Source organism: Diachasmimorpha longicaudata, chromosome 12, assembly GCF_034640455.1.
Source record: "Diachasmimorpha longicaudata isolate KC_UGA_2023 chromosome 12, iyDiaLong2, whole genome shotgun sequence".
NCBI lineage: Eukaryota > Metazoa > Arthropoda > Insecta > Hymenoptera > Braconidae > Diachasmimorpha > Diachasmimorpha longicaudata.
This window is the reverse complement of record NC_087236.1, coordinates 349,337-376,038: the sequence shown is the minus strand read 5'-3', so window position 1 is coordinate 376,038 and position 26,702 is coordinate 349,337. Positions and strand designations below refer to the sequence as shown.

Here is a 26,702-nt window from a genome sequence, read left to right as displayed (position 1 = left end):
ATTGAGAACATCAAATGAGAATCCCTGCTCCTGTTATTTCCCTTCGGTCTCTCAGCGGTTGCATAACCCCCTCCACCTCCCCCTTTATCAACAGAGTCTAAACTAAACTTCGCTTGTCACAAAATGGCGGAACTACGCTGGACGTAGTAAGACATCGCTGTCGGAAAATCTGAAAAAATACGGATAATAAACTCCTAATAAACTCTGCGTGGATTGACAAAAAGCTCACTAAATCGAATCGGATGAAGTTTATTCGTCGTTAATTTTCGGTTGATCCCCGTTGTCAATTTTCCATCGCCTACCGTACTCATTCTCGCTGTGCAACGGCAGACGGTCAGAATCCTCCTTTCTCCAAACACCTCCAACTTACCTAAATCGCCTAAAATTTATTGCCACAGAATGCATGAACCCTCACTCAATCCACAGGAATTACTTCGCCCTGAGAACACGACGAATTCCATTGCAGTTGTACGGTAAGTGAAGGTGAGTGAAAAAGTAAATAAAAATGAATTAAAAAAAAAACGAATAGACTAATTTTTCCCTCGTCAACCCATCGTGAATGAAAAAAACATATGAGAGGTCGCTATTAACATTGGTTGGATTCATTCGTAGTGTTCTTGTCAGTGGCATGGCCACTCCATCTCCTTTTCAAGACTAAACATTGAAATTTCGTGGAAAAAATATGGGATTGGGATATGGGATTATGTTCCTCGATGAAATATGAGTAGATATTCTTGACAGGCAAAAACAAAACAAAAGTTTTGATCGAATAAGTGATTACTGTGTAGGATTCTCGAAATCTGAGTTGCAACAAAAAAAGTCAAACGCCAATAGTGTATTTTCAATGAAATATATGCCAACGGCAGCCATTATGTGCAGATGGGATGATCGTAACACCCTTTTGGGCCAGCAGCCGTTGTTAGAACCAACGTCACTAGGAGATTTTACGTGACAGTGTGGCTCCTTGCTCATGGCTTCTCGTTCTAATCCTAGGGGCTATAGTAGTCCTAACATATATAACGTACTCAGTGGATATTCATGCGATTGTACAACTTCTAATGTGATGTGTGTAAACGTGAAGTAAAAGTAGTTGATGATAAGGAATCGTGAGGATTGAGGTACGTGAATGCCAGTAATGAAGTGTTGTGATGAAACGTTTAGATTATTTTTTTTCTGAATTCCTTGAATAGTAGAATTCTCATTAGATTCCCATGCACTCTAACATTACACTTTAATATTTTATCCCATCTACGACACATTGATTCGTGGTGACGTTTCTCTGCAAAATATATTCCAGGAATACTTACACAAAATGAGTCGTTAATTCTGCATTATTGAAGATGTGATAGTTTATTATATATTTGCCAGAAGCATGTGTGGATGTCAAATGACCTGAAATATGCGGAATAAAATCCGTGGCCATCATCAGCGTGAATTAAAAATTTATGCTAAAGGAAAGCACATCCATTGTTGCTCATCGTTATTGTCAACTTTATACCAGCAACAATGTTGTTACGATGAAAGAGCAATTGAAAGTTTCGCCGAAATTTCACAACGTGGAGAACACTCATTAGATCCCCTAGAATTAAACATTGCACTTTCATGTTGCACCCAACCTACGTCACATTGATTCGTCGTGACGTACCTCTGCAGAAAACATTCCAGAAATAATTGCAGTGAACGGCCCATCAATTCTTCGAATTTAGACATTATTGGAGATTGAGAGTGTACGACATATTTACGGGGGGCGTGTTGAATGCTCGTGCAAACTGAAATATGTGAAATTAAACCCCATCATTTGTGTTGAGTATGTGTCCATCATCAGCCTGAAATAAAGAGTGAAACGGTATGGAAGATTGTGAAAAACCAGCTTCACCATCGAGTTCAGGGTGAGAATGTGTGCATGCAGAGTTAAGAAAATACTTTGGTGAAAATGAAGTCTTGAAATGACCAAATGTAGAGAAACTCCATGGGTTTAGCTGTAAGTATAATTTGTCGTGACGCAACACAGCTTGTGCAAATGTGGCGGCCATTTCGTGAATCTCGTAAACCACGTAATCCCTCGAAATTTCAGTTGTGCGTCCCAAAGTGTCAATATGCCACGTCAAAGTATTCAAAGACCTATGTTGGGCCTTGGAAGATGACCAATGATTTGGAGTACATGATAATTCAGGAAAAAGCTTCAACAGACTAAGCTACCATTCATTCAAAACTTGCCCAGCTGAATGTGCAATAAATAACGATTAATTTATTGTAAAATTTATACGACAATCCGTTGTGTTCCGGTGGCGCTGTTGTAGACCTACCATCCGGGTAGCCATCGGTTGGCCCAAACCCATGAGGGAGGGGCGAGATCCGAGCATTCGCTCGGCATTAGTAGAGGCGAAAGGCAGGACTCGTGTTGCTGAAAATCATCATTTACTAACAGCTATTTAAAACTGTGATAATTTGTGAGTCATTAATCGTGGAGCTAATAGTTAGGATCCAGCTTCTTTGGTCAACCAACAAACGGTGGGTACACGGTTATAGAAACAAAAACAAGCGCTAGTAGATCGTTTTCAAGAAAAAAAAAAATGAACGCATGGGCTTGCACGTGAGGCCTGGAACGCCAGCGAGATCTATCGTTGGTGAGGCACAGTATTCACCATCTGCTTTCAAGACCCTCCCGACCACCTTGTGCCACGGCAATACTCTCAGTATGACAAAGACGGTACGATCCGCTTTAGGTCGAGACTCCCTTTTATCCGAAAAAGGAAGAGAGGAGTTATGTAGCAATTTCGAGGGGTGAGCGATAGAGACACCCTGAACTCTTGGAATTTCTCCGCTCTATTCGTTGACTGTTAAGTATTTGTCACATTTTTCTTTGCACTGTCACTTTGTGCAAACCCACACCTCGAGACTTGAAATTACTGCGTAATTTCTTCCACTTGTCGAATTATTTGGGGAATATACATCAGAGGTTAATTGTCCACTTTTATGTTTTGCTTCTATTTTCGCACGTGGTTGGGAATTTATCGGGCGATTGAAGGGGTTCGGGTGCGGTAGAAATGGCATAGGTACATCGGTGAAGTATTCAAATCATTATTATTGATAAGAAATGTGCGCCGAGTGATATGACTTCGTCCGGAAAATCGATATGGAGGTGGACAGTAGTGAGGAAAAAATAAATACGGGAAATTATAAGAGAAATGAAGTGTGATATGTCCCTTGAATTGATTTTATCATTTACTTTCGATATTCAATAATTAGTAATTGGCAGATAAATCAAGATGCTGTTTACATCTGCTCAATACCTCCACCGAATAATAATAGGAGAGATATGTGGAAATGAGCATGTTGACGATAGAGTTCATTGTATTGTGTTTGACAATCGACAAGTGCTGAGGATGCGTACGTTGAGAACCACTCAGTCCGATGGTTTATGTATTCGACACTTGTGAAGCATAAAACCACATGCGGAACCAGTTGAGCACCTCAACTCGGCATGACCATTCCTGCGAGACACGAGCTCGAGGGTCACTGAAATTCAATGTACGGATGTAGACGTAATTCATGTGAGGGAGCAGCGACATCACTATTTGGCAGTTTTATTGGCTTTCAATTTTTTCCTGGCCATTAATATTCTAATGCTTTCTCACATACAAATGATAATGGTGATCTTATGAGGACATACGGAGAATGATAAAAAGTGCGTTTGAAGCGGCGAAATGCACAGAGGAAAAGTCGTTTTTTATCCATATTTTGGGAGAGTGAAGTTTTAACCCAATGACATACAGTTTCCTGGATTTTATATAATAATTTCAAGAAAATTTTCATTGTTTGGGGAACATAGAATTGAGTGGTAGTGCATCACTCACCAATATTGCTGTTAACAATATCTCAATAAAATAATTTGAAGATTGTTATGTTTTCAATTAATTTTCGGTGCATTTGAAAAATTGGAAATTGGCACATGCGCGATTCTGAGAATTTCTTATGAAATATCCAGGTTTCATTGACGCATGCCGTTGGGCTATTGGAAAATTTTGCGATCAGCTGTTGTTACACTTAATTGTGTGTGATTATTTGACGTTGTCAGTGAATTGACATTTTCCATTTTATGAAGGTGTTGGTGGAATGCTAAGGATGCACAGCTAATTAATGAATACTCGGCAATGTATTCAGGTCGTAACGTGCGCCGACGATAGGTTTACAGTGTTGCATAATGGAAATTCTAATTCATTCCGCTCATCGTGGGCAATTATTTCCGTATTAAATATTGAAAAATGTTCTCAAATAAATAAGAGTACGATTAAACATGAATGAAAATGAATCGATTTCCGACGCAGGTGACATAACAAATAGGAGGATAAGATGGACGACTACGAGAAGAAGTTTGCTGAGATGCAAAAGTACATTCCATTCCTGGAGGCAATGATTGAGAGACTTCAGAAAGTCACTGATAAGTCTCGTGAAGTACAGTTGCACAAAATGCAGCAACTTCATGGAATACTAACGGACAGCAAGAGAAAGTATGTTTATTCAATATCGGAAATGAGAAAGAAAACATTACAATAATTAGAGACCCATCATATGAAATCCATAAAACTTTTAATCAGCCAGAACGTATGCAGAATTCGTTGAAATACCAAATTGTTGAGTGATAAAAATTTGTAAATATGTCAACTGCTGCTGTCACATTATTTTCCACTCTTTCCATGTTTCATTCCTCAAACCTGCATACGTTTTGTTTTTTTTTTTTTTTACTTTTGCATCATTATTTTTTCACTGCACACATTACAACTGCAGACATTTCGCATGCTTGGTTATTTAATGTGTATTCCTGATAAAATATTAATTCTATTGGCCTCTCTGCAATATCTTTTCTCTCGTTCTATGGTAATCTATCTTTTAACAGGTTGAGAATTGAAACACTCCAAAAATGTGAAGATGTGCTTCAAAAACTACACAGTAAAGTTGAAAAGGTATGTATCAAATCTCATCGAAAGTTGTTAGTAATATAGTTGCTAGTTTGTGTTGCAATTAAATATTGCGCTGAAGACTGAAGCACGAGGATCTCGTATGTTTTTCAATCATTTGTTCTTTTGTCTTTAGTGCAATGACTTTTGCATAATTGCTCTAGATGCATGATGTATTATCGCGTTTTTGTAGCACTGAAGGCCGTTGCTTGCAATATATTTGGTTTTCATAATGGCAACAAAAATGGATTGATTTCATCTGATTATCTGAAAAGATGATGAGTCGTGTTTGTGAAACGAGAGATTCTCGGGTCTGACAATGCGATTATATTTGTTAGATATCAGTTGTAAAGCGGATTATTTTGTTCTTTTTTCTCCCATTTTTTGTTGATAATTCGTGTATAAACAAGCCAACTGAATGGAAAACATGACCCATCAGCGTAAATTAACAATATACCTGTTGTGTGAGTGTAATGTGATTAAACAAGAGATCTTCGTTGTCGTTACGAAAACCTAACACGTGTTTTATTCTTCGGGGCTTTTTGGTGCCATAACAATGATTATGCTCTATCAATACCTGGACGAAGAAGTTGTTTCAAATTGTAATTATTAGAAGTCTTCTTTAGCGACCAACTATATTTAAATTAATTTCATTTATAATTTGGATTACTCATTTATTTTTACGTAAACGTGTTTCATTTCAGGCTTTAGTAGTGCATGTATTATAGGCATAATTTAATATTTCTAATTCGAAACGAGTTTCAGGGAACAAGCGCTGGTCTGAATTTTCCTAGTAGTAAAAAAAGTGAAGAGTCGACGCTGCCAAAAACGTAAGTTGTTATGGTCACAAAGTAAAAAAAAATTAGTAGTAATAAATTTGAATAATTGACAAAAGCGAAAATTGCATTTTGTAATTTTCAGTAAATCAGTTGCTCCATCGGAAGTTAAAACGACGGCAGCAGTGGAAAAGCCCAAAGAAATAACCAAGAAGATGGACGAAACACCAGCAAGCCCAAGTCCACCAGCATCACCAGATGAGCAACCAAAGAGCACATCTGCTCCAATAATCATTCCCACGGAGCGCAAGCAAGATTATTCTTCGGGGAAAGTAGACAGCAAACCATCGAGTCCTGATCAGTCTGAACGAGTCTCTACAAAGCAACCGATTATCATTCCCACAGAACGCAAAGATGGCTCCTCCAACACTTTTGTGGATAACAGTTCTTCAGCCAAAACGAGGAATGATAAGTCATCAAATAACGCGCCAAATAGTCGACAGACCTCCGGAGTGGCAGTTTCTGCAAAATTAGACACTCAGAAATCAATAAAAATAACATCTCCGGAGTGTCGATCACCGAGAGCGAAGGAGTTTCTATCCCCCTCGAAGAGCGCCAAGCCCCCGACGCCATTGTTAATCTCGCCACCTCGAGTTTTAACTGAACCTCCGCTATCTATGGATGATTTAGCAGAGCTATTGAATGATGGTTCAGATAATAATGCTGGCAGCAGTACCTCAACGATTTTGAATAATGATAAAAAGCCCCCTAACCTATCAAAACCTGAGAAAATCCGCATTCCAAAAAGTAAGCCGTTAGAGAATCCTAAGAAATGCGATAAGGAATTACCAAAATCATTCCTTCTCTCTCAAGAAGACATAGATAGAGAGAGTAATCGTCGGTGGGAAGAGCGCGACAAGCATATTGTTTTGTACGGTCGTAAGGGCCTCCAAGCAGACGGTAAATCTCAATCTACCCCTCAAACAGACCACCAATCAGGCCCATTAAACTCAGCAACCCTCAAGAAGTCAGACTTTCGGAACAGTCCTATATCACCAGTGGGTAAAGACAGAGGGTCTGAGCCAAGATACGCTGACAATTACGAAAGAATACCGCGTCTGGGGAATGACCGTTTCGGCAATGCCGATCAGCCAAAAATGCCTGACATGAATGTTATAAACAGTGCCTTTTCACGATTGTCCGAGGGGGATAAGGCGAATATCGCCAAACTCCAAACGAATCTGCCAATTTTACACCAGCATAACGACATTTCGCCTGCCGAGGAGAGAGAACTTTTCTCTCGACGCGGTGGCCCCTCACAAATGGACATGGACATGGAGTATCGCAGAGATGATGAGTACTACATGCAGAGGGCGCACCATCCGCCCCAAAATCGAGAATATTATAATTCACAGTGGGGAGGGTACGAGCAGCAGATGCCCGGCCATCCATACCCCCACCCACCAAGTCATTCGCCCAATCTCCCCCTCCATCCAAATCACCCCTCAAACATACCCCCTCATTCCCACCAGAATCACCCAGACATGTGGATGGGCCCAAATCCAGGACCGGGCCCAATAGACCATCCAGTGCACCACATGTCTCCCCAGTACAGTCCCAATCTCGCTCGTCGACCCATGATGAGTCCCCCTAGGCGTATGGAAATTAATCACGGCCCTTACGGAGATGCAAATTTTTCCGAAGACATTGGCCATTCCTCCCAACCCCCAGGACCCTCTGGTATTCCTCCATTAATGTCAACTGCACCATTCAATTCTCGAGGTTTTCCTGATAATCGACCATTCGAGGCGCCCTTCGATCGTCCCGCAGAGTTCGGTATGAACATGAGATCGGGTTCTTGGGAAGGGCGGCCGGGAGATTCAAATTATCCGGATCCTCCGAGAGTGAGAGGGCCAGATGTTCCTTTCAATGGGCCTGTTCCCCCAGGCCCTCCCAATTGGAATCGATGTCCTGGGCCAGATATTCAGCCCATACGGAATCGCAGTGTCGAGCGATATCCCGGTGACAGGCCGAACCTCAGGCCTGTTCTCGCTGACCCCCAACATTCTGGATTTAATCGTTGGAACGAATGGGATAGACCCGGGCCGAACGAGAATCCCCCGAGGTTCAATCGCGAGGGCAGAAATCTATCTGAACGAGACCCGAGGTTCAGAAATGATCTGAGTCCTCAGGGCGCCCACTCTCCAAATGCCACTTCCATCAAGAGGGATCCGAGGCTCATCAAAGACCCTCCACAATCTGCCCCTGCGAAATCTAAGGAAAATTCCGGCACCAATCGGGATCCTAGAAGGAAGAATTGTGATTCGAAAAATCAAAATAAACCGATGACCTCTGCAAAAGCTCAGCGGAATCAAAACAAATCTAAAAAGTTTGCAAAACAAAATGAATCAACAAAATCCGCCGATATCAAAGCGAGAAGATCTTCCGATGAGAAAACAAATGCTGATAAATTGATCAAAGATAAGGAAACTATGCAGTCACCTCTGGAGAGTCTTTACGGAGTGATTGACACAACAGCGAAGACTGGAAAAGGTTATGGTCTTCAGAAGTTTAAAATTCCGAAATTAAAGAGAACCGATCCGCCAACCCCTACCCCCTCTCCGACGCCACCAAAACTCAGTGCTGAAGGAGAACTTGAGAGTTGGGACGAAGAGCCTCTACCTAAACCTGCGGAGTCAGCCAAATTACTTTCTGAGGAGGCTGAAAAGACTGCCAAAACTGAGGAGAAGAAAGTGGAGGTGTCGAGTACAACCGATGAGTCCGCGATAGACTCGCCAAAAACAAAAGCTAGCGATCACGATCCCAAAGTGTCAGAAGCAGAGCCTACGATATCTAATCATCTATCAAACAAATGCGATAAGCTAGATGACTCGGAAGCAACTGTTGATACATCAACTCCGGTTAAAATTGCCGACACGTTGAACCCAAGCACTACAACTATAGCTATAAAGGAGAGTCCCAGCGAAGAAGAGACGCCGACCTTGAAGAATGAAATAACTCGTGAGTGGATTGAAAAAATGATTAAAACATCCTTAGAACAAGGAGAAGGCAAAAAACTTTTAGAACAAGCTAAATTGCTTCAGAAATTGGGCGAGGGCTTAGCGCATTCCAAGAAATTTCAGAAAATTCGAAAGATCATTGAATGTCAGTCAGAGAGTAGCTCTTCAGACATGGAACAAACATTTGAGCCGAAGAGAGCTGGCAAAAAGAAGCGAAGAGTCATTGTATCTGATAGCTCTGATAATGCATCACCAGAGCGTAAAAGCCCCGAGCTCCCAGTGGCAATTGATTCTCCAGAGAAGCCTAAACCTCCTAAGCGACGGGCTAGAAAATCTCAAAAACCAAAATCCTCGCGATTGAAGGGAAAACTTGTACCTGATGAAGTTAAATCAGAAAATTTTGATGAATCTGTAAATGATCCTAAAGTAGAATTGGAGGAGTCTAAAGAATCTATAACCACCTCTGAAGTCGCCCTCGAGAACTCGAAAGAATCTGTAAATATCGCTAAAGTACCTTTGGATGAGCCTGAAGAATGCGTAAACAACGAGTCTGAAGTAACAGTAAATGACTCTAAGGAATCCGCGGATGCTGCTGAAGAACCTCTAAATGATGTAAAAGAAGCGGAACCTGAGCTAGAACGAGAGGTAGAGTCCCCAATGGCAAAACCTCGCAGAAAGCCTGCTCGTCGGCGCAACTCCTTGGAAATGCTGCAAGAAGATATCCGCGAAATGTTTATCAGTGAAGGAGTAGTAACTGCAACAGGTCACCGGATGTGCCGATTGATAAAGGAAGCAGAAGGTAATTTAAAATCAGTTGATGAGAAAGTCAAAGGAATCTATGTTTCGAGTTCCCCAGAGCGCCACGATTCAGAGCTGTCTGAAGACGAGGTTCTGTCGAAGCGCCGCAATAGATCGAAGAGTAAAACCCCAAAGCTACGGGAGATTCCGGACGATGACAAACCGAAGCCTCGATTGAGAAAGCCTCGAAAACGAGCAGTTAAGTTATCGAAACAATACGTGAGTAGTTCCGACAGCGAGAGAGAATCACGATCATCACCCAGAGCAACACCAGAACCGCCTAAAGACACCCCAGAGCCTGACAAATCAGAGGAAACTCCGATAGACGAGGCCGAAGACATTCCCCTCCTACGGCGGAGTGAAAGGGTCAACTTGCGGGAGCCCCGAGTAATGATAGAGAAAACAGATTTGGGCAAAATTGACTCTTCGAAAATAATGTTCGATACGTCTTCAGACGAGAGTTTTGGAATTGATGTATCAGAGTTGACAGCAGCTGTGGACATCTCACTGCACTCTGATCGTCAAAAACGATCCGATGACGAGGCAGACGATATAATGACAATGGAACCGATAGAAGAAAAGCCATCGAAAACCAATAAATGCGTTTCTGATGAACCGCAAATTGATGCTACCAGTAAATCCGATGAGGAGGCCACTGGCGTCGCCTCAGATGACGCGTCAACTTCAGCGGATCACCTATCTAGCGGCCAGAAACCAACTACGTCTTCCGAACGTTCAAATACAAACGAAGAGCTGATAACAAACATTCTTGGCGATTTCGTTAGTGATAACAATGAGGCGCTTGAAAAGACAATTGACAATGAGGCCAATGAAAAGGTAAGACAGCCGCGAAAGATCATCAGAAAGAAAAAGGCCGCAGGACCCAAACGGAAGAAGAAGCGACGAACTTGGCAAATGGGAATTGTCTCGAAATCAAAGAAAACCAGGAAAACGCCAATTACACGTTCTCTCACTGTTTCCAAGCCCGCGCTCGATCTTCAAACTCTTCCAGAGCCATCCGAGGAGGAGCAGGTGGAGTCACAAGAAAATGTTGAGCCACCAATCATCCCACCACCGAAGCTCGACAAGAAGATCGATGTGAAACTGAATCCCACTGAATCTGTAGTAAAACCCGACATCAAACAAGAAAAAGCCGATTCGGACAAAACGAATTCGCATTTTAAGACTGAAGACTTAATTGAGTATGCCTGGACTGGACAGGAAAGATACAAATGTCTTTTCTGCAGCTTCAGTGGAAAAAACATTGTACACCATTACAAGGCAGTCCATCCAAAGGAGGAGATGATGATAGCAAGATTGACATTGCTCGATGCGAAACGTGCAATTGACGAATCCAAGGACGAGATGCTCCTAGAATTATCGGAGAAGACAAAAGTCGGTACAGATCGTAAATATGCCTGCAGATTTTGTGTATTTACGGCCGAGGGACAACAGGACTCAGCAATGGAAACTTTTTATGAACACTGTACAACTCACACCGGTGAATACAGATTCCGATGCCGAAGTTGCACTTATCAAACGCCCCTCAAGTCCTCAATGCGCGCGCATTACTACAAAGTTTGCAGGAAGAATTACGAGAACTTTACTCTGGCAATCGAGGAGGATGTGCTACCAGGAGAGGATTTTGTCAGCGGCTATCTGTGCTCAGCGTGTAATTTCATTCAACTGAAAGAGGAAAATGTTAAGAAGCACATTGACAAGTATCACTGGAACGCTCTTGCAACTGAAATTATCAAAATTGATATGTCAATTTATCTGGACATTAAAGATCACGTTGAGCATTCTGACATTGAGGAAGAATTGAGGTGCGACGATCCATTAGCTCTTGACTCGGACACATCTACAGTTGATCTGTATGAATTTCCCAAACAGCAGAAAAAGAAGTTGGCAATGAAGAGAGGGAAAGGTGGAAATACTTGTAAGAGTACGGGAATCAAGGACACTAACATTTCGGCCGTTACAAAATCCGAGACCCCACAGGGGGAGGCCGAGAACCCTCTCAGCAGGAAACTCAGTGCTTTTGTGTGCCCCCCAGAAATGGAGAACAAAGATGTGGAGATTCAAAGGGAACGGCAAAAAGCCATGCAAGAGCTGTGGAAAAATTGTGGAACAAGTTTGCAAAACAAATCTACGCGTCAAGGACTATCAATCATTGATAAGCTTACGGACAAAATGAGAACGCAGGGGACGGAATCCCAGGGAGATATGGAGGTAGAGACTAGCGACGATATTGATGAGTCACAACCCAATCAATCGGTGTCGCCCGTAATGGCGGAAGTGAACAATGAACGAGCCGATATAATTCCTGAGAATCCTTCTGAATCTACTTCTGCCCCGGTTGTGGACCTTCCTCGCCAGACAATCGCAAAAATCGAGCACTCAGATCATGAAATGAGTCAAGACGAGGAAGTAACAGATAAGTCGGAGAAAAAACCGAGAGACCCTCTGATGACTCTCGAGGAAATACCCAAGGATTTCAATAGTGCTGAAGAAACTAGTGATGGCGAACAGATGGGTGAAGTCAGCAGAACTTATGATGATTCTAGCGATAGTAGTGATGGCATTTCAGACTCTGAACTCGCAACAGACGTAAATACTCTTCTGAAGGAGACGATAACTACATCAACAAATGCGCCAATGATGACAACCATTCAAAGACTCGCTGCTCAACTGCAAGGATCAAAATCCTCTGAGAATTCTCCGACAAAGCCAGAGACATCAAAACCAATAGTAGTTCCCCTCTGCAATCTTCGTAGTTTTGTGGAAAAACAGAAATTACTTGAGAAATCCCAGGAGATTGCAGACTCAGATACATCTCGTTCAAGTACTCCCAAGAATTTTATTCGTTTACGAAGACTCAGTGGGGACAAGCTGTCCTCTGGAACCCCAATACCTGAGCCATCTCTCATCGTCGAAGAGGAAAAATCTCAAGATTTCATTCCACTTCGGGTGATTTCTCAACCTATTGAGAACCAAAGCGAGGAATGTTCATTCCTGAAGATTGAAAACGTTATAAGTCTGGCACCAAATACATCTTCAGATCCTGAGAGTCCACTCATCGACGACATAAGAAAAGCAGTAGCAACATCTCCGATAAAAAACCCCGGAATTTCACTCCTAAAGAAATCTAGTCCGAATATATTGAAAAAGGGGCTTAGAAAGCCAATAGGGAAAATCGATGGAATTCTCTCAAGATTTCCACCAATCGCCCCCTCTCCTCCCAAAAAGACAATTGTCCTTCAAACACTTCCCAAAGCTGCAGTCTCTAAGAAATCAACGATTCCCTCTGCAGCGAAAGCCGTCAGTTCGGCTAAACCAGTGATATCAGCACTGAAATCTGTGACAATTCCCAAACCCATCGCTCCTGCTCCAAAGCCAGTTACGGCTCCTCCAACAGCCATTTCCCCAGGTGCTCAGAACATTCCCGGAGTGCAGATGGGTACAACAGCTCAAAACGTTAAAGTTACGCAACAGACAGGTAAAAATGTCAAGCTCTTTAAGCTCATTCGTAATCCAGGACTGATGCCCAAAGAGTCAACCCCTACGATGCCCTCACCTAAAGAAAAAACGATTGAAGCATTCGCGACAATGCTGCAGTCGATGAAGCTTCGGCATCTGTACAAATGTATGGATAAAACTTGTACATTCACAACAGATTCACCGGAGTTGTTTGGCCAGCACTATAATAGTCACGTTCAAGAACAACCCAAAGCGTCGCAGACATCTGCAAAAGGTGGAAAAACAGTCTACGGCTATCAAAAGTGCGCCTACTGTCACGGGGATAACATGGGGACGTGGGAAGAGTTGTCAGAGCATTACAAGAAAAAACACACCTTCTGTGCTTATCAGTGCGGTTACTGCTTTTACCGGGCATTTACCCAGTCGTATGTGCATTTGCATCAGAACGTGTCACATAAAGGAAAGCCTGCCTCAGTCATTCTCGCTAAGAGGGATTATCATCCTGTCGAGATTATTGACAGAAGACAAAATGTTCATCCATTTGTGTGTAAACACGAATGCAATAAATTATTTTACGTCCCCGAAGCTTTTATTGCACATCTGAAGATGAAACATGGAGCTACGTTGTCGATTTTCAAGTGCCACATGTGTCCAGCCTCTGCTCTCAAAGCAGAATCATTGATATCTCATTACAAACTCCATTGTATTTACAAGTATCAATGTTTGTACTGTCTTTTCGGTGCTGATGCACCGATGGAGCTTCATATTCATCTGAGTCACGCTCACTGCAATCGTCCTCCCAAGATCCTAGAGAGATCTCTTCCACCTGCACCAGTCAGAGACAAAGATGTTCTTCTACAATTGCTTATCCGGAACCTTGACGATGATTTCAGGGGTTCAGAATTGAAAACTGTTAATGAAAATCCAATTGAGAGTTGTCTAAAATCCCCGAAAAATGAGGCAGTTGGGGCCGCTGGAATAAAAACTTATGTCTCAAATAAAAAATCGGTGAAATCGTCGAATTCGGCAGAAGTCATTGATATTCTTGATGGAGAGGCGGAATCTTCCATTACGTCATCGTCCGATCAATTTATATTGACTGAAGTACCTTCACTGATAAAACTTCCCGACGGAGCAGTAGTGGAGAAACAACCGGTCTCCACAAGTCATGAAAACCTCAAGAGTGCCAAGTCCTCGAGTCAAGGATCAATCGATCAGGAACAGGAATCAATCGTTCGTTATAGCAATGAAAAATTAAAGACTCAAGTGAACCTTGCACTGGATCCACTGAGCCTCTCGCAAGAATTCGACATGACTGATGAGTTCGTGAACATCAATGTGTTGGATAATCCTGAGTTCTTGAGGACTGCGGAAGAGAGAGCTGCCAAATTGCGAGCTATAAATCCTGTCGTCGAAGACAAGAATGATGATAGTGATATTGAAATCCTGGAGTGCATTGAACCCTCCAGTAAACCGAAGCTACAGTTAACGCCGATTAAAGATTCTCTTCGGCCTTTCTTGAGACTGAAGGAAGAGGTGAAGGAGTCTCAGAGCGGGAGGACAACTCCAGCAGCTGTCTTCAGCAGTAACGAAGACTCCAACACCTCTATGGAGGTCAGTAGATCCACTGAAGTCTCCACACCCTCAGAGTTTGATAATCACGAAATTGAGAGGGAAAGCGATTTTTTGGAAAAACCTCCGTTGAGCTTGGAGGATATCAAGCACACTGGCTTCTCGGACAAGGACCTGTATAAGTGTGGGTATGATGGATGCAACTTCGAGGCTATGACGGCTGGAGCGTTGAAGACACATATTATTAGTTGCCAATATGTGGCGGAAAATGTTCAACTCATATGTGTGCACTGTACGAAACGATTCGTAAAAATTGGCAACTTGATCGACCACTTGAAAATCCATGGGCCCAAAAGGTTCGGGTGTTCTCTCTGCAGTTTGAGATATCCACTTGCCTGTCAAGCTGTTGCCCATATGAAGACCAAACACAAAATTTCCAGCAGCAAATTGGTGCCTGCTGATCCAGGAAATCCCTCGCCTGATGCTTTATTCATCGTTCAACCTTTGGTAAGTTTTTCGTTTTTCATTATTTTTATAATCATTAGTGCCAAAGGGGGCTCGTAATTGCTTCATAATTTCTACGTGTTATTGCCAATAGTTACGTCACAGAGATATATTTACTCTGGAGTTCCAATAATGTGGAAATCTTTATCTTTGATGCATCAGTGAATACTGGAAAATCGATATTTTTACCAATTAAAGACATCTCTCTAATTAATCGAATAATTTACTAAAAAAAATATGGTTAACAATTGCCCTTTATGGATAACTATAGATAGCACTAATTAGAAATATATTGCTCAACAAAAGTTTTATGATTTATGTGACAGGGTCCTGGCGAAAGAAAGAAGAGAAAGTTCGGCAAGAACAAGTCTTTCGATTCAACTCAAAAAGAGGCAACAGCTTTTGGACCCAATGATATTGACAATCTTCCTAGACAGGCAATATACAACCAAGAAGTTCGTTGTGCAGTCTGCCCTTATACTACTAAAGTTAGAACGAACATTATCAGGCATTTACAGCTTCATGCCAAGGACGAATATGTCCCTGAGTCGGGTCCGGTGAATCCAGTTCCATGCTTGGATAAAAAAGAGAAAATGTTCGACAAAATGGTGAATCTTGCCAGTAGTTCTCATCAGAATGGACGAATGGGAGCCAAAACTAAGGAAACTGTGACTGACAGTGAAGCTGAACTGCTGCCGAAATTTGTTCCAGAGAAACAAAGGTAATTTGTAGTGCTGGTAGAACTCTATGACTGTTCAATATTCTCACTGCATATATTTAAAATTGAAGAATAAGAATGATCCAACAATTTTTGCCGGGTTTTGCTGATTTTCAGATTTTTATGCAGTTTTTGTCATCTCTTATCCAAGGGATATATTTTTTTCATCATTATATTTGTATTCTTAACACAGGAGTTAACGTTCTCAGTTATTATTCTTTTCATTTCAATGAAAAAAGCAGGAAATGATTTTTATGATATTACACGTAAAAAATTATATAATTGGTTAGTTTGAAAACATATATCGATTAACATTCATAACAATAGTTAATCGATGTATTGTATACGTGTGGAAACAAAAAATAATGCTTTCTTATTTACAAATTACGATGCACGTGAAATATTCTCATGTTAGAAATATTTTACCTGTTATTTCAAAGAGTCATTTATTTATTTTTGTATTCCAAAGTAAAAGTAAGAGCTTCAACGAAGTGGTCTCTAAGAACAAGAGCTCTGATTTTAACGAGTTGTTGTACAACTTGTCTCACATTCCCACTTGGCCACTGTATATGTTCAATTGCTCTTCGTGGAGCATTTGCTATCATCTAGTCGGCAACACCAGATATCAGATCATTTTCAGTCGTGACGTTTTGCTTAAATCTTTAATTGAAAATTTATTCAGATACGTCTGCTGTGTGGTCGACTGCAACTGCCTAACAATCAACGAGGATTTATTGCGTTGTCACCTGAAAGCATTGCACCCAGAAGAATCATTCTTCCGCTGTCCTCACTGTCCACCACCAGGGCAAGACACCCAGAGTATACCCATTGATAAACTCGGTGTGCACTTGAAAATGCACGACACTAGACTTTACAAATGTTCACACTGCAATCATCACCATTATCACAGGTTTGTAATCACCAAAATCTTCACTCCCCCCTTCAAACATTTTTCCACCATTAATATTCCAAAAATCCAGACATCGGCAGCCTCCTCGCCATGCTGAAGGTCTTCACCCACTTGCATCATTCAAAAAATCGTCAAAACATTCCAAAATTTTCAAGTAAATAATTATTACCCTCGAAGCTCCTCCAAAATTTAATAAATAATTATTTGTCCCCTTGCAGACACGTAGTCGAGCGACATTTGACAGACAAACATCCAGAGAAAAGACCTTTTGTCAAGGTCATTCGGGAAATTGAAAATCCAGACAGTCTCGAGAAAGCCCCGACAGAAGAACCCGAAGAGGGTATCTCCGACCCCGATGGAAATCATTGGAAGTGCAACGTCTGCGACTACAAATGTATTTATAAAACTGAAATGATTACGCATGCCTCAACATCCCACGACGAGAAATCGCAGTTCAAATGTACCGCGTGTCCTTTCAAAACGTCTGGAAAAATCAACTTTGAGCAGCACGTTATCTCCAAGCATGTCAACGATCCCGAGGTAGATTGTACGATGGTATACGAGAGAATCAGAGGAACAAAGAAGCCGGACAGTGTAGAAGCACCTCCTGCCGATGAGCCTTTTGATACAACTCCCTTATGGCGAAGGGACATGCCGAGAATTCGTCACATCAGGGGAATCCTCCTCGAAGAGGATAACGCGAAAAAATCCTCAGAATCTCCAAAAGCCGGCAAACGAAAATCTGACGTTGAGCCGACTGCTAAACCCGCCAAGATTAGAGCTAAATCAAATTCCTTCGATGGTACTGTGATCATTGAAAAACCAAAGAATGCTCCTGCTTCGAAAACACCTGAAAGAATCTACACGCATGAGGAACTCCAAGAGAAATTTGGCCCCTACGGAAGACCCCGTGGCAACATGTACTTTTGTACAATTTGCGCAACTTACAATTCTAAATATCGTCAAGAAATCAGAGATCATTTGTACATGGAGCTGAAATACTGGAGATGGCACTGCAAGGAATGTGGTCATTTGGCTGTTTCCCACTCTAGAATGTTGAAGCACGAGTACAAAGTTCATAAAGACAAGAAACCGGTGACCGTGGAGCTTGTCGAAAAAGAAGACATTGACCAATGGGTTTTGAATCTAATGAACCATCAGAGAGACATTATGAGAGGAGAAATTGGAGATTCGACTGCCACACTATTAAAATCAAAAGTACCTCTTCCCACACCAATATCACCCCTTACGATAACTCTCGAAGACTCAGGAGAGAAAATAATTCCATCCTCAAGCCTGGAGGCGAGCACAGACTCATCTAAAATAGTTGATCTGACTGCAGCTATCTCAAAACTAACGAGAAATGACGAGTCCGATGAAGAGGATGACGATGGGAATGCTTTAATTATTGACAGCAAAGAGCTTGATGAGGAAAAAGACACATCTTTGGATGCACTTGGCAAAGTCTCCCTCAAGGAATCCAAGAAAACGTACGTCTGCAAACACTGCAATTTGGAGTTTTCTGGGCTTCGAGGATTCAAGATTCACGTCCAGATCAATCACTTGAAACGTCTTGCATTTGTTTGTCCATATTGCGACAGAAGCACGAATTCTGAAACCATGATGAAGGCTCATATTAGGAAGAATCATCAAGGGGAAGAGGAAAAAATCATCAAGAATCCTTATGCCAATGGTCCAGAACTGAGCAGTACATTTTGGGAGAAAGAATATGGCATCGTCATTCCAAAGAAAATGAAAAAGAAAAAACGAAAAGTTGATGATTTGGATAATCAAACAACCGAGGAGGATAAACTTGCACTCTCCGATATTTGCCTTAAATGTGGATTTACAGCGATAAATGCAACAGGTTTAGCAGCTCATATGAGAGCTCATGCCAAGAGGCCTGCACTTAAGTGCGGGCACTGCAGTTTTACAGCTCATTCACAGGTCGATATTTGGCAGCATTCGGAAATAAATCATCCTGACTTGGATTGGAAGGCTGAGGAGATAAGAACGGGAACTTCTTCAACAGATCCACCAATTCAGCATGTCAAGAAGCGGCACATTGATGATTACAATGAGGATATCGAGGAAGAGGCAACAGTAGTGCCCCTAAGGGGATCTAACCAGACTCTCCAAAAAATTTACAACTGTTTCTATTGCAAAAACGTGAGAAGTCTCGCTTTAGCTACGATCAGATCTCACTGGACTCAGTACCACAAAGACGTCAACGAGCTGTCGCCTTGTCAAACTGGGGTGCCATTCAAATTTACAGAATCGATTGGCGAGATCGCAGACAACCGGAAACAGGTCAAGTGTAGCTACTGTCCCATGAAAGGCTCACTAATTGCTGTGAAGGCTCATATAAAAAAGAAACATAACGGCTTAGCCCTCAGGTTCATTGATATCATTGACAACTCGCAAGAGATTTGGGTCTGCAAATGGTGTGATGAAAAGGTTAAAGGTGTCGACAATAAAACCTCTCATCACAACATGTTCCATTCACATTTGGCCATGAGGTTCCAGAAGGAGGAGATCGGGGGTAAAGACAAGGGCTTCGCATGTCCTATTTGTTCATTTATCAGTGCCTCCCTGGCGAAGATGAGAACTCATGTTGTCAAGCATGCTGAAGTTTTCAAGTGCAAGAGATGCTTGAAGCCTTTCAACAGTCTTCAGAAAGCTACGCAACATTCCACTAATGAACACGCGGGTTTAGCAGCCGCTATTGAGAAATCTCTGACTAACGTTGAAGCTCTGATGGCAAAGGTCTCCCAGTCTGATCTGGTAGATATACCCGAGGAGGAGTCGAGCACTCTGCCCTCAACAGATATATTTAGGAACCTAGGGGTTGCTCGCAAGTCAACAACTAAACAACTGCTGAAGAAACCCTCGGGTGGAGTTAAATCAGTCGCTAGAAAGTCTACACATCCCCTTCCGAGGTATCCCCCTGGCTTCAAGTTTGATATCGAGGGGTTGGATAGCGAGGTCGAGGCCTTGACCAAGACTACTGGCTGGAGCTACTATGGAAGACCCCCTACCCCCATTAGTCTCGCAAATTTGAATACTGTTATGTCTCTGGGCGTTGCCAAAATGAAAGTCAAATGCACTAAACTGGCGAAACTCATGAATATAGACGCTCAACTCAACCTGGTTGATTACCGGAAACAACAAATGAAATAGGATGGTTTTACTGTGGTTGACATTACCCAGTAACTATTACTGCTCTTATGTCGAGAAGAGAACGAAATAATTTCAACTATTTAGAGTTGATTGTTATTCTTCTTTGTCCTTTTGTACCTTCGTAAAGAAGTGACATTCTTTTAATTGTGTGTAGCAAAGTGACGGAAAAGTATTAAAGAATTAATGAAGAGTTCAAGATGACTGATTGAAACACTTAAAATGAAGTTTGAAGAGGAAAACAACGGTGTCGAATTTCCACTTCTCAACAATCATTATTTTTTGTTCCTTTTATGTTTTGACTTATAATTTGACAGTGTGTGTGTCATGTACTAGAAGCATCGTAAGCAGTGTATACTAATTGAAATTGCCACATTAGTAATCCTTGGAATTTCATCTGATGGGGTCCCAATTGAAACACCTTCTGATCAGTTCATCACAAGTATATTGTTTAAATTCATAGTCCTAATCAGAACTCCATTGTGTGAAAAACAAGACTGACGATTATCATCTGACGATCAGAGTCTAGACTCTGATTGGAAAACATTGTAAATAGTGTACTTTAAGTGAAAACCACTTGAATAAAATATTTTTGATTTTTATAGAGGTGACTCTGATCTTAATGTTATTTATTAGTAATAACAGCCCACACTTTTTTTCTTACTTTTCTTTATTAATTCAAACATCAAGGCGAGAAAAATTAATCGCTAAGCGCCATACAATCGACAAAAATGCGTGGTAATTTACGTACTCAAATTGAAAAATGCGTTATCTTAAAAATACATTTTTTCGTATTGTCGGAATAGTTTTAGCCCTTCAGAGAGGAAAGTCCCGCTCTCATTATCTCATCGACTAGGAGTAGGTTGCTCGCAATCACGGTGCTACAAAAAAAGTAAAATTAGTTAATGCATGATTGAAAGATTGTGGTAAATTCAACCGATAAATAGTAGCATGATTCACTCGATGTTCCAAAACACCGGTTGCACGTAAAAGTAGGAAAAAAACATCTCAAATTAATTCCCCACCAAAGTTTGCAAATCAAGAATTATGGGACAAAATTCCACTTTATTTTGTCCCCATTCGCCCTAGCTCAGATCAATTAATTCATCGCCTTCACTCTAAACTCAACACATGAATAATCTACTGTTTTTTTATTGCCCCGAATTCCCCAGCAACTTCTTGCAGTTCCTCGGAGTTTCTAAGAACTTCTCGAATTCCCTCGAGATTTCTAGAAACGCCATTTTAACAAAGTTCTTGTATTTCGTTAAATTTCTGAGAAACCGCTTGAATCGTTCAAGAAATTTTAAAATCTCCAATACATGGCGGCGTGCCGGAGGAGCGTTTCCTAGACGATACGATATTTACCGTGAACCATGCCACTTTAGACGTTTAAACTGAATTTCACTAAACTCCATAGAAAATAACCTCTCGTTTCACTTACCAAGAATTGATGATTTGTTTCTTGACAATATAATTGTCATAAATGCCGGCATCTTTAGGTTTTAACGCTTCTCCACTCGCTATGTCCAGTCCCACAGCCTCTCCTAGAGTATTGCTCTCTTCGAGAAGTTTAACAATGGTAAACTGAGAGTCGAATCCGCTGTTGACAGCTAGAGTCTTCGGAATTACCAAGAGAGCCTCACTGTAAGCCTGGATTCCCAGACGGAGTTTTCCCTTAACTTGTTCCTTGTATTTGCTCAAGGCCATGCTTGCAGCGATTTCGAAGGCACCGGCTCCAGGAATTACGGCTTTATCGTTTATTGCATTGTTGATTGCTCTTAGACCATCTCGGACTGCGTCTCGGAGCTGTAAGATAGTGTACTTGTTCGGTCCTTTGAGTAAAATGGTCACCGAGTTGGGCTTCTTGCACTCCTCGACGAAGGTGTACTTGTTCTCACCGAGAACGTGCTCGTACACTACGCCCGCCCATCCCAAATGCTCCTCTTGGAGGTCGTCAACTGAATTCATTGAGACTCCACCGCAGGCAAGAGTCAAACGTTCCATATTCCTACGCTTTGCACGACGCAGAGCTATTATTCCTTCTTTTGCAAGGGCATCCAGGGATGGAGGATCAATTCCTTTCTGGTTGATAACGACGAAGGTTTTATCAGTTCCGTTACAGAGCTTGCGTTTCAACTCGATGATCTTCTGAACGCGGTTGTCGATGAATTCACGCTCAGCTGCCACGAGCTTTTCACGCTCCAAAGCAGTTTTGTAGAAGAAGCCGCTGTTTACCTATAAGAATTAATGACAGAAAAGATGAGTTGAAGAAATCGTTAGTTTTTATAGCATATGTCGATATGTTTATCATCTTTCCATCCCTCTTTCTCGTATTTCCATTGCTCGCATTGTTTTTAATTTTCTCGACGCTCCGTGTATACTTTGGAAAATACATTTCTAAAACTTCCGGGACATTCTTAAAAGCTCCTACAGATCTCTCGTGAGTTCGATAAACATCTTGAACTCTGAAAATGTTTTCGCGAATGAATTGGAGGAAAATCCACTTCCTTCGCGAATCCTTTAATCCGTTACATGATGTAAAATATACTATAAAATGAGCGTGAAATTCTTTTTATCTTGCGAGAAGTATTTTATGTTCCCTACTAGAGTTCCTGGTAAATTGTCAATAGTAAACCGACTTACTTCACTCTTCTCGTACTCCAAACTGACATTGCAGGTAAGAATATAGGCATTTTCAACTCTTTTAGGCATATCCGGGTGCCTCGAGCCATGATCCATGACAATACCCCTGACCAATGAGGTATCACCAGCTGTTCTGTGCTGCATCTCCATGAGCTCGATCATGTAAAGATCCACAGGTTTATCCTCAATCCTAATTGCCAAAATAGCATCGACGCAGACTTCAGCGAGATTGTCAGCAAGATTTTGGTGAATTTTGGTCCTCAGTGATGTCTTAGCGACGTCCAGAAGGCTCTCCTTGTCGGCTGCCACCGGGATCTTCAGAGATTCCAAGACTTCTATAGTCTTTGCACGGGCAAGGTCGAAGCCTTCAGTTAAAATTCTTGGGTGAAGGCCCTCGGAAATATATAGGTCGGCTTGTTTGAGGAGTTCTCCGATGACGAGGACTGTACTAGTTGTACCATCACCTGTCATGTCGTCTTGAGCTGTGGACGCTCGGGCAATGAGGGAAGCAGTTGGATGCTGGATCTGCATCTCATGAAGAAGGACATTTCCATCTTTTGTGATCTTTATGTCTCCAGCACCAGAAACCAACCTAGATGAAGTTTAAATATGTTTTCGAATTTGTTTTCCAGTAATTTATAAAGATTTTTTACAAGTCACGCCATTTTTTATTAAATATTTAGATGAAGTAATAACAACAAATTGTAAAATACTCCATTTTACGGAGTTTTTGTCTGTAATAGCAAAAACTAATGTCAATCAACCTTAAATATGAAACGTTTCTTTAACAATGGGATTTCTAACTCATTTAAACGTATCTAAATAAAAATTTTCATTTTATCGAAGGGTTGAAGGAAGATATAGAAATGTAAAAAAGATAATCAGTTGCATAGAATGAAGGACTAATAATGATGATAATAACATTCAATGCGGCCTAGCATATATAGAATTACTTTCAAAGAATTCTGATTCTATTACTCAAAATTAAATAACCAATTAATTATATATGATGCGAGAGAATTATGTGTTAAAGAACCATTGGGAAGCATTAGGCTAACATTAGCAAAAAATTCCATCATATGAACAATACAAGAGCAGTTTGCTCCTAAACATGAAATAACGCATTTTTCTCGTCAATTCGTAGTGGTTTCCAGGTTATGGTTATGGTTGGAGCGGTTGAAATGATTCCAATTGCTCTTATGAAAGCCATCAAAGAAGGTGAAAAACTTCGGTGCTCAAATTTTATATGTAAAATATGCGGAACGGAAGGAATTGATAAAGCTGAATAACGATTTCGTTTGACGTTGGCATATTATAAAGCTCGCGTGCCGGTTACACCCAACATTACCATATAAGGTAAATTTTCATGTCATGTAACCCACTAGACGGGCAAAATTCAATTCATTTTTTTTCTTAAAAGGAATTTAGCCTAATTTTTAGTGACTATTTACGATGCAGGGTAATCGATTCGTCAAAGAAACTTTAAGAAAATCGGAGTATTCATGACTGACAAATTTGAAAGCACGTGAATGCTCACATCTTCACGGTTCCCCTGGGTCCAAGATTGGTCTTCATCACCTCCTGGATGCCCTTGGCTCCAGCCATATTCACGGCCAATGCCTGGGATGCTCTCGCAACCTCGGCTTTGGGGTTTAACAAACTAATCGCAGACATTGTGCAGTTCTAATTAATTTTCCGAACGAAATTTGATAGAAAAATGAATCGGTCACTTCACAAGAAACAACGCCAATGGACTTAAACTTAAGTGAATATAGATGGCAATACTTTATACAAATTTTCTACCGAGGGCTCCCCCCTTTATCGGGAACCTAAGTCGTGAATGGATTATCATATATTGGTCAAACAGTGCACCATGGTAATAAAATGGCGGGAATTTCAAATTTAGTTCTGATCATTATCATCGTTCCTGGATTATTTTGCGATTCAGAGGCACCTTAAAAATATTAGAAAAATAATACTTTTTAGTTGATACAAAAAACGTGAAATATTAATCGCCAAAAGGAACATCAGGTTGTACGTTCTTAAATTCTGGACATGGTAATTTTATTGGGTTAAACGGATTTTTTTGTCCAGAATACTGTGAATATTTCCAGACATCTTGAACGATTTAACGAAAAAGCCCGATAAACTTATTTTTCTTTGTGCAACAGGCGGATTGGAATTCTTGTCAGTGGCCAGTCTAGTATCTTTATTGGAAATTTCTGTTCGTATAAGGGTAGTTGCAGGCAAAAGCTCAAACGCCACCCCGAAAATGGCTTCTCCTTTATTTATAAGATTTTGCCCCCAAGAAAAAAGTTCAGATTCGTTTGGTTAATATTAAATATTATTGTTTATATTACACTTTTGATTACAAGTCATCCTCAGATTTTTGTTGCTTTTTCGTAGCTTGTCTTTTCTTTTTTCTTTCTTTCCTCTCCGCTAATAATTTCTTTGATTCTTCACTAGGGAAGAAAACCTCATCCAGGGTATTCGGATTTTCCAACTTGGGATCCGTGGGTGTCTCCCAACCCTCATACAAAATTTTTCGTACCGCCATCTCAGTGATACTGTCCATGTCACAATCATCAATATTATTGGGAGGTAGAAGGGCAGCCACAACGAACCTTTTCTCAGCATTTAAGAAATTGAAAGTCGTGCAAGCTTTATCTACCGCGAGAACTTCGTGGCTAATATTGAGATTTGAGGCGGTGCTCTTGAACTGTTCAATGAACTTTGTTCCCCTTGGATATGTCTTGTTTAGACCTAGAATAACAATATCTGGCTTTGGCTCTAAGACTTTGAAAAGTGTCATTGAATTTTCGTTTATATCCTCCTCTGATGTAATGTTCCACCCAATGACGGTCCTTGGAAAAATTATCATAGGGCCCATAATACTTATACCAAGATTCAAGTGGAATCCTTGCTGAAAGAATTAGAATAAAATGATAAATTATTTACTCATATGATTATTCATAATGCTTGACCGAGTCAACTGGCCATATAATTTTATAGTTTGTGAATGAATATTTGTAAAACAATGATTAATTTGGGCCTTAGAAGAAGCTTTCAAGTTCTAATAAGGAAAAAAATGGTATGGGAAATACGAAGGAAAATGCGATTTGTAAAAATTTGACTTGACTTGTTGCAAAACAGAAATTTGGAGAGGTTAGCTATAGTGATTCCAAAGCAAATTTTAAAACTTTCATTGTCTGTCATTTAATTGAAAAAATAAATTGGGCGCATTTGTAAATTTTAACCACATATTGTTCATAGGGGTCACGAAAAATATTGTGAATGAATAGGGCACTGCGTTTGCTAGTTTTTTAATTTTAGGAAAAAAATTATAATAAAATTTACCATTGAGATTTTGTTAATCATCATTCCATAATCCGCATCTCTGTTTAGCATTGTTACTGTGGTTTTTCCGTCACCTTCATAGGCTCCTTTCCCCACTTTATGTCGAACTGGTTGGGAATATCTGCAAATTATACCAGCACAAAATAATTAAATGCAACTTAGATATTATTTTTTATAATGGCAGAAAATACATGAATGGTCAACCAGCCACTGGGATTAGCAGAAAAAAATGTATATGCCTCATTATCAAATCCAACAATAATAAAACTATAATTGTTTCCAGTTATGAATTACTAAGGTAGTAAATTAAGTAAGATGTAATATTATATTTCGTCAATTTGTGACTGTCATAGATGACAAATACCGTATCAGGCTTTTCCAGTGTATCCTGAACTGTTGACAACATAAATTAGACATATTTGTAAATAGTTATTTGTATAGAGCACTGGAGGTTATGTTAGACTCGCATTATTAAACACAAAGCGGTCGATTATGTTAAAGCTGTTGGAGCTGTTGGAGTACTTAGCCGGTGGGGTGCCGTCAATGAAAAAACTGACTAATCTACCTGATTGTTCATCGTTAGTATATCATTGCACATGTATCGATTTTTTTGTAGCCTCGTGGATAATTAACAATCATCATCTTAATTTTGCCCCTGTTCTGGTTATGCTTTAACCAGATAACCAGAATAATGTAGCTCAAGGTCAGCTAAAATGTTAAATAAAAAAAAAATTAGTCATGTCCAATGTAGGTCGAGCTCACCGATGGATCGGCGGTGCATATTTGATA

The 26,702-nt window shown here is 40.7% G+C and overlaps 3 protein-coding genes across 11 annotated transcripts; 1 reads left to right on the top strand and 2 right to left on the bottom strand.

The window, feature by feature from the left end:
- Positions 1–136: 136 nt before the first annotated feature.
- Positions 137–20,517, top strand: Sov (small ovary). Of its 9 annotated transcripts, none has more exons than XM_064131864.1 (9): positions 137–473; positions 880–2,511; positions 4,329–4,511; positions 4,898–4,964; positions 5,718–5,788; positions 5,880–15,111; positions 15,435–15,829; positions 16,509–16,736; positions 16,955–20,517. In XM_064131864.1, exons 3-9 carry the CDS (start codon positions 4,354–4,356, stop codon positions 19,914–19,916), a joined length of 13,113 nt encoding a protein of 4,370 aa, XP_063987934.1. In that variant the 5' UTR covers positions 137–473; positions 880–2,511; positions 4,329–4,353; the 3' UTR covers positions 19,917–20,517. The 9 variants fall into 9 exon arrangements, with proteins under 9 accessions (XP_063987934.1, XP_063987938.1, XP_063987937.1 ...); XM_064131861.1 differs by lacking the exon at positions 137–473 and having other exon boundaries at positions 685–1,981; positions 2,075–2,511; XM_064131868.1 differs by lacking the exon at positions 880–2,511.
- Positions 20,518–20,574: 57 nt separating this feature from the next.
- On the bottom strand, positions 20,575–24,322 carry LOC135168041 (T-complex protein 1 subunit zeta). Its single transcript, XM_064131886.1, has 4 exons — positions 24,094–24,322; positions 22,557–23,148; positions 21,355–22,148; positions 20,575–20,794 (listed from the first exon to the last, which is right to left on the bottom strand). Exons 1-4 carry the CDS (start codon positions 24,228–24,230, stop codon positions 20,722–20,724), a joined length of 1,596 nt encoding a protein of 531 aa, XP_063987956.1. The 5' UTR covers positions 24,231–24,322; the 3' UTR covers positions 20,575–20,721.
- Positions 24,323–24,882: 560 nt separating this feature from the next.
- On the bottom strand, positions 24,883–26,436 carry LOC135168045 (NADH dehydrogenase [ubiquinone] 1 alpha subcomplex assembly factor 3). Its single transcript, XM_064131890.1, has 3 exons — positions 26,278–26,436; positions 25,914–26,034; positions 24,883–25,479 (listed from the first exon to the last, which is right to left on the bottom strand). The coding sequence occupies exons 1-3, from the start codon at positions 26,328–26,330 to the stop codon at positions 24,925–24,927; spliced, it is 729 nt and encodes a 242-aa protein (XP_063987960.1). The 5' UTR covers positions 26,331–26,436; the 3' UTR covers positions 24,883–24,924.
- Between the last annotated feature and the right edge of the window lie 266 nt (positions 26,437–26,702).

What these genes read in the sequence shown, in the direction of transcription:
- Sov (XM_064131868.1), top strand. Translation starts at nt 4,354, where the DNA reads ATGGACGACTACGAGAAGAAGTTTGCTGAGATGCAAAAGTACATTCCA. An exon ending in CTAACGGACAGCAAGAGAAA is followed by an intron (nt 4,512 to 4,897) that starts GTATGTTTATTC and finishes ATCTTTTAACAG; the next exon opens with GTTGAGAATTGAAACACTCC. An exon ending in TATTCATCGTTCAACCTTTG is followed by an intron (nt 15,112 to 15,434) that starts GTAAGTTTTTCG and finishes TTTATGTGACAG; the next exon opens with GGTCCTGGCGAAAGAAAGAA.
- LOC135168041 (XM_064131886.1), bottom strand. Translation starts at nt 24,230, where the DNA reads ATGTCTGCGATTAGTTTGTTAAACCCCAAAGCCGAGGTTGCGAGAGCA. An exon ending in TGGAGTACGAGAAGAGTGAA is followed by an intron (nt 22,149 to 22,556) that starts GTAAGTCGGTTT and finishes TAATTCTTATAG; the next exon opens with GTAAACAGCGGCTTCTTCTA. An exon ending in AAACAAATCATCAATTCTTG is followed by an intron (nt 20,795 to 21,354) that starts GTAAGTGAAACG and finishes CTTTTTTTGTAG; the next exon opens with CACCGTGATTGCGAGCAACC.
- LOC135168045 (XM_064131890.1), bottom strand. Translation starts at nt 26,330, where the DNA reads ATGTCTAATTTATGTTGTCAACAGTTCAGGATACACTGGAAAAGCCTG. An exon ending in CACTGGAAAAGCCTGATACG is followed by an intron (nt 26,035 to 26,277) that starts GTATTTGTCATC and finishes TATAATTTGCAG; the next exon opens with ATATTCCCAACCAGTTCGAC. An exon ending in TGATTAACAAAATCTCAATG is followed by an intron (nt 25,480 to 25,913) that starts GTAAATTTTATT and finishes TAATTCTTTCAG; the next exon opens with CAAGGATTCCACTTGAATCT.